General features: G+C 42.7%; 2 protein-coding genes across 8 annotated transcripts in view; one reads left to right on the top strand and one right to left on the bottom strand.

Annotated features, from left to right (window-relative positions):
- MYLK3 (myosin light chain kinase 3) overlaps positions 1–3,692 on the top strand; it is a 54,919-nt gene extending 51,227 nt beyond the window's left edge. For all 5 annotated transcript variants that reach the window (XM_062626039.1, XM_062626040.1, XM_062626037.1 and 2 more), the window contains exons 11-13: positions 380–532; positions 1,814–1,946; positions 2,928–3,692. In XM_062626039.1, coding sequence (XP_062482023.1) covers positions 380–532; positions 1,814–1,946; positions 2,928–2,999 — 358 coding nt within the window. In that variant the 3' untranslated portion in view covers positions 3,000–3,692. The remainder of the gene's footprint in view (positions 1–379; positions 533–1,813; positions 1,947–2,927) is intronic.
- Positions 3,693–5,874: 2,182 nt separating this feature from the next.
- Positions 5,875–12,772, bottom strand: ORC6 (origin recognition complex subunit 6). Of its 3 annotated transcripts, XM_062626023.1 has the most exons (8): positions 12,621–12,772; positions 12,112–12,241; positions 11,162–11,325; positions 9,968–10,057; positions 8,187–8,299; positions 6,918–6,992; positions 6,424–6,537; positions 5,875–5,951 (listed from the first exon to the last, which is right to left on the bottom strand). In XM_062626023.1, the coding sequence occupies exons 1-8, from the start codon at positions 12,683–12,685 to the stop codon at positions 5,893–5,895; spliced, it is 810 nt and encodes a 269-aa protein (XP_062482007.1). In that variant the 5' UTR covers positions 12,686–12,772; the 3' UTR covers positions 5,875–5,892. The 3 variants fall into 3 exon arrangements, with proteins under 3 accessions (XP_062482007.1, XP_062482005.1, XP_062482006.1); XM_062626021.1 differs by having other exon boundaries at positions 5,875–6,537; XM_062626022.1 differs by having other exon boundaries at positions 5,875–6,537; positions 6,918–6,989.
- Between the last annotated feature and the right edge of the window lie 22 nt (positions 12,773–12,794).

Genomic DNA, 12,794 nt, shown 5'->3' with positions numbered 1-12,794 from the left:
TTGCGTTTAATTCAAGCCATGTAAGGATATGGGCCTTGATTCAGGAAAGCTCTTGAATCCCCCTAGCTGTCCCAGCTGGGAAGGCACTGACGTACATACCTAGATCCCGACTGAATTAATTTCCTTTGGGGTCTCCCTATTATTAATGCTCTCTGACGTAGCTGAGTGAACTGCTAGAGAGTAACACTAACATTTACAATGCTGTGTTGTTCCACACTGTTGATTTATCTTGGTAGGGACTGAGTGGAACACCCCATAGTCGAGAGTCTTTTCCGCTCCATAAGCTAAGAACAGTTGTAAAGCAGAGGATTCACAGAAGAAAAAACACATCTTACATTTAACAACTACTGATTTCCCTCCCCTTCTTTCTTTTTTTAAGGCTTAGTGGCCTGTCCCCATTCCTGGGAGAAACTGATGCAGAGACAATGAATTATGTACTCAATTGCAGCTGGGATTTTGATGCAGAAGCCTTTGAACAGCTATCGGAGGAAGCTAAAGACTTTATTTCCAGACTACTTGTGAAGGAGAAAAGGTACTTCTTTGTCCAATTGTGAGGACAGTAGCACCTAATGACATCATTAAATTTCTCCTAGCCAATGTGTTCATTGCATGCAGCAATGAGAAGTCACTACCTGACACTTTTTATGCTATATCTGTGCTTGGTGAGCAGTTCCTCAGTGATTCAAAAGCCCCTATTTAAAAGGAAAATGTCTATGTACCTTGACTGAAGAAAGTTGCTTTTCACAATAGCCTCAATATAGGCAGATCAGAGGAAATCTGGGAGGACTTTTCTGTGTAGAAATATGTCTTTAGTATTCCTTCTCTGAGCAAAAGCTGTTTCTATTGTTGCCTTGAATTCTCACAAGCCTGAAACAAATTGCAAAAACGTCTCTGGAATGTCATGGAGGATAAACGGGAGCTGCAGCTGCAAAAATGCACATGGTTCTCTTCTAAAGCAGCCTACATACTTTTGGTGGATATTAAGGAGCATTTGGGACTTAACTGCATGTGGCTTCTCAGTCTTTGCTCCACTGAAATAGAAAGTGATTGCACAACGTGAAACAACAGGGGAGAGTGAGGATGACATTGATGTCAGACTGTGGCAATGGGGCTGGGTGAGTGAGGAGAGATATTTTTCTCTTGCTGATAGTGATATAATACTAATTAAGCTAGGAAATGAGGCATACAGTAAAACAAATTGAATTCAAAGGAGTGCTTAGAATACTAACAACTTCCATATCATTATCTAAATCAGACAAATCAGTTCTAATACCACATATGAACAGTAAGTGATCTGAGAAGCATAAAAAGAACATCATCGGGGGAATTCAGGTTGGATATAAGGAAGAAGTTCTTCCTTGTGAGGGTGGTGAGGCACTGGCACAGGTTGTCCAGGAAAGTGAATGCTCCATTCCTGGCAGTGTTCAAGGCCAGGCTGGACAGAGTCTTGAGTGACATGGAGATGTCCCTACCCATGGCAGGAGTTGGAACTAGATGATCTTAAGGTCCCTTCAACCCAAACTCTATGATTCCATATTGCCAGCAAGAGAACACAAAGGGATTTTTCAGACGTAAGAAAAACAAACACGCCCAAACCATAAAAAGGCAAAATCCAGCATATAACCACAGCTCAATCAACCCACTGCAGGCTTTTCACACTGCTCACCCCTTGAACTAGAGAGTGCAGGAATTGCCACTCACTTGTGTTGGCCCATTTAAGGCAGTTTCTTTATCAGTAATGCTGAGGAGCACAGGGCACTCAGAATGGCAGCTAGGGCAGCTGGGTTTACATGGCAGATTTCCTCTTCCGCAGCTGCCGGATGAGTGCAACGCAGTGTCTGAGGCACGCGTGGTTAAACAACCTACCTACTAAAGCCAAGAAGTTCAAGCTTCGCCTGAAGTCCCAGTTGTTGCTGCAGAGTTACATGGCTCACAGAAAATGGAAGGTAAATAGACAAACTGGCAAATCTACTTCCAGAGGGAAAATCAGCTCAACACAGGCAGAGCCATTCCTTTGTTTTTTGTACAATGGCTCGCTGCTGTCCACAGGCTTCTTTATTGTAAATATGAGTTTGGAAAGTATATTTTCACTGGTAAACTAAGGGTTTTTCTCCTGCACAGTTATACTGATTCTAGTTTTATCAAGTTTGGTTTTCAAATTTAATCCTGATCGGTGTTTAAAAGTTTTACACCTTTTTTTCTTTACAAGTTCAGAGACTTCAGATACTACTTAGCTTTAAATGTTCTTTGCTTGATATTGGAGACTTTTTTTCCATTGACAACAGTTTCATTGTCTCTTGTCACTATGGAGTAGGGACACAACATAAGGCAGTTTTGTCTCTTGTTGCAGCTAGCAGAAGTGTGGGAGAGAGAAAAAGTTAGGCTTATACCCATCCAGAGAACTCTCAGGACCTGCCTGATCACCTCATGCTCCTTCAGAACTAAATGTTGTATGAGGAACTGATAAGAATTTTTACTGAAGTCTCTATTGGACTGTAAGTCATGGATCCTGAAAGGTGAATACAGTGATCTTTCTTGGTACAAAGAAGCCTGTGGAAATGAGAGGAAAATTCAGTGAGGACCATTTCCTTTTCTTTTGTCACTGGAGAGCTGTAGTTCCTTGCCAAGGAGCTAAACCAGAGGCTTACACGTTTTCCACTCCTGCAGCCCAGCCGTTTGGTTGCAGATTTCTGCACTTGTGTTTTAAAAAATATATAATCTAAAGACATATCACAGAAGCTTATGGTGCGATCAGTCTTGTTCTGCAGTGGTCATCTCCCAGTACAAAGCTGTTCTGCACTGCAATCCACACAAGGTGTGGGTCACTAGAGGTAAATTCATTTATCAGGGAGAAAAAACTGTCAGCTACAGAAAAGGTCCTTTACCTCAGCTGTACTTACATTTGTACTGTTGTGTTCTGTTCACAGAAACATTTTTATGTAGTGGCTGCTGCTAACAGGCTGAAGAGATTTCCAACTATGTCTGTCAAGCTTGCATAAGCTTCCTCAGAGCCATGGAAGACATGACATGAAATCATGGAAGAAGAACTCAGTATCTTCAGTAATTTCTACCCCTTTGTTTTCTAATACAAGGTTTCGGGTCTGTCCTCAAATATTGTGTGTGTACTGCAGAGCTTCCAGAAGTGCCTCGAGGAAGGAAGTACTGGAATTATTTCTAAAAGCAGAACCTTGTTTTGTTTTTATAAGCTTTTAGTTGTTGTACGTAGTGATGGAAAAACATGGCTGTTACTGGGGCTGACTTCTTGCTGAAGGCTTTGATTCTGCAGAATGTTGTTGGGATGTTCATCTCATACAACATCTTGTCAGTCTTCTGTTTCTCACAGTGAACATGGGATCTCTGACGACTTTCTTCATGACTGAAGAGCACTGCCACAACAGTGGCACAATTTTTCCTCTGGTGTTTGTTACGTAGAACAAAAGATACCAAGAATCCTTCTGTAATTTTTTTCAAAAAGATTATTTTTTTCCCCCAAACATGATGATGATTCAGTGCAACTACACAGAGTTGAATGCTTTGGGTTTGTTGGCTTTTTTAATTCTACTCTTTAAAAAAAAAAATAGTTGTATCCTGTAACTCCATAGTTAGGGAATGGGAGGAATCCTGGTTTGAAGTGACTTAAGTCAGTTGGCCATTGCTGCTGTTTCTTATGGTGGGTTCAGTTGAGCTGAATGGATTGATTTGTGGCAGTTTCATCCATCTCCTTCCAAAAGTTAAAATCACCCAATGACCCCTGGGTCTATGGAAAAAGATCCCATGTTGTCCAGAAAAGAAGAGACTCCAAATATCCTTTGTATGTATTTAAACTTGTAAGTGGCTTCAACTGCAGCCATTAGTTCTGTAAGTTTTAGTTTGGGGATTTTATTTTCCTCTCAGACAATTTTAATGAAGTCTGAAAACTTGATACAGTGTGATGTGCAAAACAGGTTTTATTGCTATTTAGTGCCAGGGACATGGTGTGCTGCTGGAATCTGCCTTCAGCCCAGTTAGGAGGTTGAAGCCCTTTCCCCTCCCACTTTGCTCCTGAACATTAAATGTTTTCTTCACAATACTAACTACTTTTGTATTTTAAACTTTTTCCTGATGCATAAAGAGCTGGAGCCACTTGCAGTCTCTCAGCTAAAAGTATAACATTATTTATTAAGCCTCTGGTTTCCTTTATTCCTGTTCTAGATTCTGCAAAACACTCTGTGAGCTGGATGGACTCCCTATCAAAATAAGAAACTATAGCTCTAAAACCAGCTTTCCAGAAAAGCCGTCAAACGACTGTAAAGTTCCGTTTAATTTTATAGGCTCACATGTCCCTTGAATTAGCAAAAGTACTGGTTGCTAATGAAGAGGGTAACTGACTTACCCTACTGTAGTTATTTTTTCCACTCTAGTGCTTCTCACTCTCCAAAGTCCTGAATTCTGGACTTCAGCATTTCCAGAATTGAGACAGATCATTATTAAAACCAAGAGTAATGATCTTGACAGTGTTATCACCTTCTATGAAGGCCCACTTTTGTCCATGTTTTCCTCCCACACTGGTTCTGCATGCTAAATGTGACTGTATTAATTGGTTTGTATATTTCTGAATTAATACTAATAAATGTCATTAAAGTGGAACAAGCCTATTCCTCAGTTTTGGTTTAATCCGTCCCACCAAAAAAAAAATCAAACACGTCTCTGAGAAGATCTTAATGGCAGAATGCTAATGGTAGTAGGCTGGATTTTCTCCCATCCTGAGGACCCTCTGCTACATATTACATCAGCCTTTCAACACCAGACATTTTGCTACAGCTTTTACTCAGTGTGGGTTAATTATCCAATATTTTCTCTGCACATTGAGCATCAGTTTGGAGTCTATTCCCCTAATAGTTACTGTTACATTTCATGACTCTTCTCTGAAATGAAATCAGCTCTTGCTAGTTAAAGTTGGCTTCAAGTGATCTCCTTTTTCATGTATTAGGAGAAGTGAAAGGAGAATGGTAAGTTTTAATTTTCCAGTTACTGTGTGCTTCTTCCTGCCTAAGAGAGTAACACACAGATGCTCTTTGCAGTCTTGTATGTATTTCTTCTCCGTTTTCTACAGAACAAAGGAGCATCTGGCCAGCAGGATTACTATTTTGTTTCTAATAAAAATCCCATTAGAGTTGGCAGCCATCCCATGGTTCTGCAGTACAGGGGAACCCACCTCTGCAGCCTTATCAGACATTTCACCACATCCTATGCATTTTGTTTTGGAGTCTACAAAACGCTAAAAGGACAAACAACAGGTGACCTGTGAGTCACTGGAACAGTAACGCTGACAAAAAACTAGCCCATAACTAATATCTAAAGCAGTTAACAGCATCAACTACTGCAATCCCGGTGTGGTGCGACCCAGGTAAGCAGGAGGATGCACAGCAGTGTGGCCTTTGGCAAGCCATTAAAATACTGCTGAGGAGAAACTCGGGCAGCATTTCAAATTTAAATGCTCACACATGAGATAATTTATCTTTTTTCTTATGGACACTTTGGTTTTCTGGATTGTTTTGAACAACAAAGCAAGAGAAATGGGCTGAAGATTGATTCATTTCATTATAGTTATGCCAGCCCTGCTGGTGTAACTGTACTGCTAAAAGTAATGCTTTTCCTTCAAAACTGTATTTTTAGTAGCTGGGATGAACGTGCAGGACCACAGAAGTGGCCTCTAAGGACTACAGCACAGGGCACTTGCCTGTTCCCTAAGTTTATGACTGCTAGATGTGAAAACCTGTATTGCCCGGACGAGATGCTTGTCCCCTGGACATCTGCTGCTTTGAAGTGAAGACATCACCTGTTTGTGTTTCATTTTGCATTCTAACAGGTTTATACATGACAAGTGCCAAGAACCTTTTCTTTCTACTGTTTTTATTGTTTATTGGAATATCTGGGACCCCTTACAAGCACAAGAGACTTCAGTCCCATATAGGTCATAAAAAATAAATCAAATTCAGTGACTAAACAATGTTTCTTCAACAGTACAAAATCTAATAAAAATTCATCAGCCTTAATTCCTGTACTAACAAGGCACTTAGTCCCCTCCCTCTTTTTTTTTTCCACTACTTCCAGGAAGGGGCCCAGGTGCATATAACTTAGAACTTACAGCATTAAAACATTACCTGCTTCTTGCAGTGAAAGAATGAGGCTGTCCTACCACCCAATGCCATAGCTGCTCAGGTACCAGCCTGGCGAGTAGTCAGACATGCTCCTTGTAAGATTGCCCTAATTCTGGTGTCATTTACTAAAAATAACATTCTTAAAAACTATCTAATAAATAAGCTGGCTACCAGACAGCCATCGCTTATATGCTACAAGGTCTCTTGTTACAGCAGAGGGAGAGTTAAAATTCTGAGCAAGCAGAAGATACATTTCTAAGTGGTGCTACAGACACACTCCTACTTGCCTCTTGTGCCTTAGCAGCATTTTCCAGGATTTTCTTTTTCCATTCTTCATAGTCTTGCTTTGTTTCAGTCTTTGGCCGTTTACATGGCATCTCCTCATCATCTTCAGGTCCTACAAGAGAAGGAGAAAATCAATGACAGGCTACTACGGACAATATGTATGTTGCTGGGAATAACCATGGCAGTGAGCAAAGGGTCTGCCACTGTGTTATGTGGATGGTTTGCTGCTCCTCAGCTGCCAGAACTTCTTCACTTCTTCACCTTTGTGTTTGAATGGAATAGTTGTCCTGAATTCTACTAGGACTACTCAGCATAAACACCACTGTCCTGCTGCTTCTCTTTGTCCTTTCATGAGCTAGTGGTCTGCAGAATGCAGTAAGCTGCCATGAGCTGAGTATTATGGCATACTGCACAACTAAAATACTAAGCAGCAATATAGCTCAGAACTGCACTGGTGATGTGAGTTTTAGTTCATAGCTGAACACAACTTACCATCTTCTTTCTCGCAGTGCTTCATATTGATCTGAAAGCTTTCAGGTGTCTCTGCAACCACTGGAACATCTTCTTCTAAAAAAAAATAACAAAGCCGCTTGGTGTTTGGGGCCCCAGGGATGGTGCTCTAGATGGAATTCTTTAACAGCAGGGCCACCCTCCAAAAGTACCGTCTCCCATTCAGAGCATTCCCTGGTTCAGACAGATGCTCAAGCTGTAGATGCAGAGATGCCAACACACTTCAAGAGTTGCACAGACTGAATGGCTGCTTTAACTAGTATTTCTACTGCATTTGCAATCACAGTGATCCACCATGTTCATATCCCAAACCCACGCTGCTACCCTTCATTGCTCAGGCAGGATTATTAGTTATTTCTTCTCCTTCTATCCCATTTCCACACTTTGTTTTTCAGATGCCCACAACATGCAGGAGCTGTCCATACATACAGATGCACATTCTTCCCTGAACTGGCCCACAAATTCCCAGCTGTCATTAGCTGCCTCAGTGGTAGAGTAAGGTTTTGCAGTTTCTATAGGGCAGTGCACTATGGAAATGTCCATGCCTAGGGAGAGAGCAGCAGCTTTTGGTTTGGGTTCAGGCAGCATTCTAGAAGACTTCACGATACGAAGCATGAAGACAGGGTGAAGCAGGAACACTGCCTGTGGGAGAGTAAGAATGAAACCCTGGGAAAGGAAAAAGGAGGCAAGTAGGAAGGACCAGATTCAAGGACAGGAAGATGTGTATCATATTTCAGTCTTCGTCCTCCACAAAAAGGAGTGGAGGGAGCTAGCTATGGGTTCAAATGGTGAGAAGTGATGATGACAGGTAATGGATGAATTAGTACAAGGAAAGCAAGGCTTAGGCTTGTTAATCCTGTAGTAGGGGAAGGAAAATGCAGAAGTGAGTCAAAGCAAGAGAGGCAGCAAGATGCTTATGTTAACATGGCAACACAGCATACAAATTAACAGGATGCAGAAAGCAAGCAAGAAGGAGGAATCTAAGAAGGTCAGGTAGTATGGGAGAAGCAAAGAAATAAATTACAACAGAAGAGGACATAAGGAGCACTGAGATTTTGATAAGAGAGGAAAATACTTATTTCTGGCCTTGTCACGTGCTAAGCTGTTGCGCCATCCCCAGAAGCAATGACTGCAACTGAGACTGTGGGAAATTTTGGAATGGCTGGCAGGGGACAGGTGGGTGATCAGAATGAAATTGCCAGTGGAAAGTAGAGAAAGGGCTGTATTACAGGGATAAGGCTGAAAACTTACTGCTGAGCTGCTGGTTCATCTTCTCCAGCTGATTGCAGAGTCGGTCAAATATTGCTTTTTTCACCCCAGATATAGCCAGCATTTTAGTTTTGTCCACTTTTAGCTTCAAACACCTACAAGAGAAAGTTACCTTTGTAACTCCAGCAACTATTACTCAGGTGAGGAGACATTTACAATACCAACACTGCCTGTGAGAATGATGAAGATGGGCCTGATTTATTTTTTTTTGTCCTAATTAATCCTTGTCTGTCCCAAATTTGCTTAAAAAAAAGACCCCTCCACCATGCAATCAATACAGCTCAGGAACTGAGAGTCAGGGTTAGTTGAGGTTACATAAGGAAATTCTATTAGGAAAAGTGACTCATCAGATTTTGAAGGAACCTGAATAAAATCCTGCTACTCCAAAAAGCTGAATGGAACCCCTATGTCACAAGAACATTTGTCAGGAGCTGTGCTACTAACAGCTCCTGAATTGCTTCACAAGACTTTCATAAGGTGTAATACTGAAGAGAGAGGACATCTGCATGCAAGAAAAAAGGGTTGGCTGAGTTACGTGCTCCTGACACATATCTTCCAAGCTGATACAGGCCTACTACACCTATTACATCCACTGGTCAAAGGTTAGAGCACCCTCAGGGTGTGATGGTGTGGGGCTTAGGGCTTTTTCTTCCTCAGCATGGCTACTTCTTGGTGCTCAGCAGTAAGCTAGCTGCTATCCTTGCACTATAAGCAGCATCTCACCAAAAGCTGTTCAACGTTTTGCTTTGTGCCCACCTCAAAATCTATCCTGGCAATGGAAAAAAAAAAAAAATCCCACTTTTCCCAGGTTCAGCTGTAAGAGGTATTTTTCTCCTTCTTATCTGGTGCAGTGCTGTGTTTGGGATTTAGTCTGAGAACAACGCTGGTAACACACCAATTATTTAGTTGTTGCTCAGCAGCGCTTACTGTGATCCAGGACATTTCAATCTCTCATGCTCTGCCAGTGAGGAGAGGCACGGGAAGCTGAGAGAAAGCAGAGATAGGACATCTGACCCAAAATAGCCAAAGCGGTATTCCATACCTCAGCACGTCATGCCCAGTAGAGAAACTGGGAGAAGTCACCCAGAAGGCCCAGATCGCTGCTCGGGTTGGCAAGTGGTGAGCAATTGCACTGTACATCAATTGTGTTTATGGTTTTCTTTTCCTTTTCCCCTTTTAGTTTTATATTCTCTCCCCTTGTTATTTCCCTTATCATTATTATTAATGGTAGTAGTAGTGGTTTGTATTATACTTGAGTTTTTGGACTGTTCTTATCTCAGCCCATGGGGTTTACATTCTTACCATTCTCTTCCCCATCCTGCCAAGAGCTGGAGAGAAGAAGAGGGGCAGTGAGTGAGCAGCTGCATGGTGCTGAGTTACTGGCTGGGCTTAAACCACAAGACCACTAAATCTGAAAAATGTTACTAAGGGATTATGTTATGCTGGTTAGACTGAGAGGAAGGAGAGTGAAATGCTAAACACTTAAAGTTTTTCAGCCACTGTTATGGATACATGCTAATGGAATTATCACAGCATCAGTTACTTCTGCTTTCTCCCGAAGGCAAATACAGTGTAGGCTGGAGACTTCACTGTAAAGAATGCCTGGTTTGATACAGCTGTCTCCATTTCCAGGAGAATGGGCTAAGCAAGACCCTTCAGATAGACTGAATGAATCAGCTGCTTACATTGTAAGTGTTATTTCTGTTTGGTATCTCACTAAGCATTTAAGCCCATTGTCCTGGGTTCCCTCAAGCGCTACTCACCTGCATGCAGTGAATAGTGCAGCCGTTACAAAAAGTGGTTTTGAGAAATCAAGGTCCATTTGCTGTGCTTCAGAGAGGCTGGATTCGTATCTAAAGAACAATAATACGAGTGATAATTGTATAATGCACTTGCCTCAGATGAAGCTGTTGACATTAATTTGTCATGTGGTTCTCAGGAGTTGAACAGGTCTCCTGCTAGAACACTTAGTCCTTTGCAACACAGTGAAGCAGGAACAGCCACTACTGGATGAGAAGAGCAAAAGAGAATAGAGAAAAGAAGGCCATTGGGACCACCTCCTCTTTTTGAATTAAAGGTACTTTAAATTAGGGATCTGGATCAAGGCATGCCAGTAAAGTCTAATACTTGTACTCCCCATCTACACAGCATCTTTATCTCTACATTACATCTGAAAGTTACAATGAGCTGCTTTGTATTAATCCATCCTATAACAGAGGACAGAATTAGAGTTTCTTTGATTCCTCTGTGCATTACACATATATGAAGACTTAAATGTGGAAATATGGAAAAGGACAAAGTGAATGTGCAGCACAGAAGAATTTAATTTTTTATTGTCCACCTGTCTCCAGGCTATATATTAATTTTGCTTGTATTAAGCACTGACAGGCATACCAGGCCTTTGTTCACTGACCTAACAGCATTTAAACACGTGCAGTCAGGATGACAGCACTCCAGACCAGAGCTCTTCAGTGACTGCTCTTGTTAAAGTGCATATTAGAGTGCAAAATTTTAGTTAAATCTGTTGGATCTCTGCTGATGTGTAAGAACCTATTGTTTTTACAGTTACAGTAATGTGCATTTTGAGACATTTGCTTCTCCAGAAGGGAAGATTTGTTTCTACTGGGCATTAGTTCTCAACTGTGACATGACACAAGCTAAATGGAAGACAGTGTGATGGTACGGAAAAATACAGGGTCTGAGAGTCCAGTATTTTTTAAACTATTCCAAATTGAAGAATTGGGATTCACTCAGACAATGCTAAGATTCACAGACTAAGTCTTTCTAACATGCATTCTAAAAAGTGGCCTAGATAAATGGCTGGACTGTCAGTACTAAGAACTCACCTCACCACTCATCAGCAGGAGATACCTGGCCCTTCCAACTATCAAGATCTTTACACATCTAACAAAGGATTTTACTAGTGGCTACCAGTGTGCTCACGAGTGCTTACTCACCTCTGGAGTATTTTTGAAGCAGTGTTCACTGCCTCTGTGCAACAAAACTGCACAGCCAAGTCTCGCATTCTCAGTCTGGGGTTCACCTCTAGCAAACACTCCAAAGACTTCATGGAGCTCTGGTAGGTAGTCTTGTTCAAGCCAGAGAGTTTAATGAAACAGCTCTTTCAACAAAACAAACCACAAGAATTAGCAAGATTCCTGCCAATATTTAATTCAGGCAACCAAAATAGATTTGGGAGAAACTACACAGTGCCATAAAGTTCAATTGCTACATTAAATAAATTTGTGCAATGATTGATGTAAATTTGACTGTACACAGAAAGATTAACAACCTAGGAATGCCACATCTCTTAATTCAGTGGTATTTTTAGACTGTTTCCCTGGAAGTAAGGTTTGTCTTTTCCATATATTATGTCATGGCCCTCTATCAAACCTTTTATTTGGTTAAAAACAAAGGTAACCAAGATCTGGACAACTTGAAGAGATGAGCAGTATTTTCATGCTACTCCTCATTGGTCAGCTTCAATTAAATTCTCCTCTGTGACTGGACTGTCACAAACAACTTGTACCAGACCATTACCATCTACCTGCAGGTCTGCAGATGGAGGTTTACAGGTACCACTAGAGAGAGGGATTCCTTACAGCCACCGCTCCCTTTTCACAGTAAGTGGGACAGATCTTAAATTTAACACCCTTGCTGTGGATTTATTCAGTTAAAACCTCTGAAATTATAGCAAGCAAGCTCAGCTCACAAAGTGACTGGGCTCAATTTGCCCTGTTTCAAAATCTGAGTAGTGAAAGCTCCAGCACTGTCTAGCAGCACACTAGAGTAACGTCAGTTATCATTACTACCCCTTTCCTGCTCCCAGCACACACTAAACAGAACAGTGATTTCAGTGCACTTATAGAGAACACACCAGCCAGCCAAGTCACACATTGCAGCTTACTTTGTCAACTGGCTGTTTCATGAAGCTAGCTGCTAGGTCCAGGCACATCACAGCACCACTTGTAGCTGTCATCTGAGCCATCAATCCCGTGCATTTCACCTGGGATAGCCGCAGGTACTCTTCTGCTTTTCTGCAAAACACCCAGCATACAAACCAGTGTCAGTCAAGCCAGCTGCAAGCCCGTGAGAGCGACAGGACCGGGGCTGACCCCGGGTCTGCCCAGCCCAGAACCGCGGCTGCAGAGCGCGTACAAGGGAAAAGGCTGCTGTAGAGCTCGGCGATCCAGGCTCACGCCGCCCTTCTTCACCACTGGCAGCCCGGGGCCCGCGGCAGCGACTCCATCGACCGCCACACCCTCAAGCCCGTGGCTTTCTCTCACACCGATCGGAGCTACTAAGGGGGCCGAGGTGGCTGCGGCTGCGCAGGGACGGGATCGACCGGGAAGGAGCCCAGCGACGCAGCGCTGCCAGGCCCCGGAGAGCCCCGCTCCTGTTATCCCCCCGCGGTACCTGATGACGCCGGGCTGGGTGAGGCCCAACCGCGCGCCCAACCGCCGCACCTCTCCCGGCTCCATACGGCCGCCGCCACCCACACTCGCCCGCTGCAGCGCGCAGACCCCTGACGTACAGCAAGGTCCGGCAGGGGACTGGCCGACCCTGCCGCCAATCATCAGTCGCTACTCC

This window comes from Pezoporus occidentalis, unplaced genomic scaffold (assembly GCF_034315485.1).
Source record: "Pezoporus occidentalis ecotype Australia unplaced genomic scaffold, CSIRO_AGI_Poc_V1 ctg287, whole genome shotgun sequence".
Lineage (NCBI taxonomy): Eukaryota > Metazoa > Chordata > Aves > Psittaciformes > Psittacidae > Pezoporus > Pezoporus occidentalis.
This window is presented reverse-complemented; position numbering and strand designations above follow the sequence as displayed.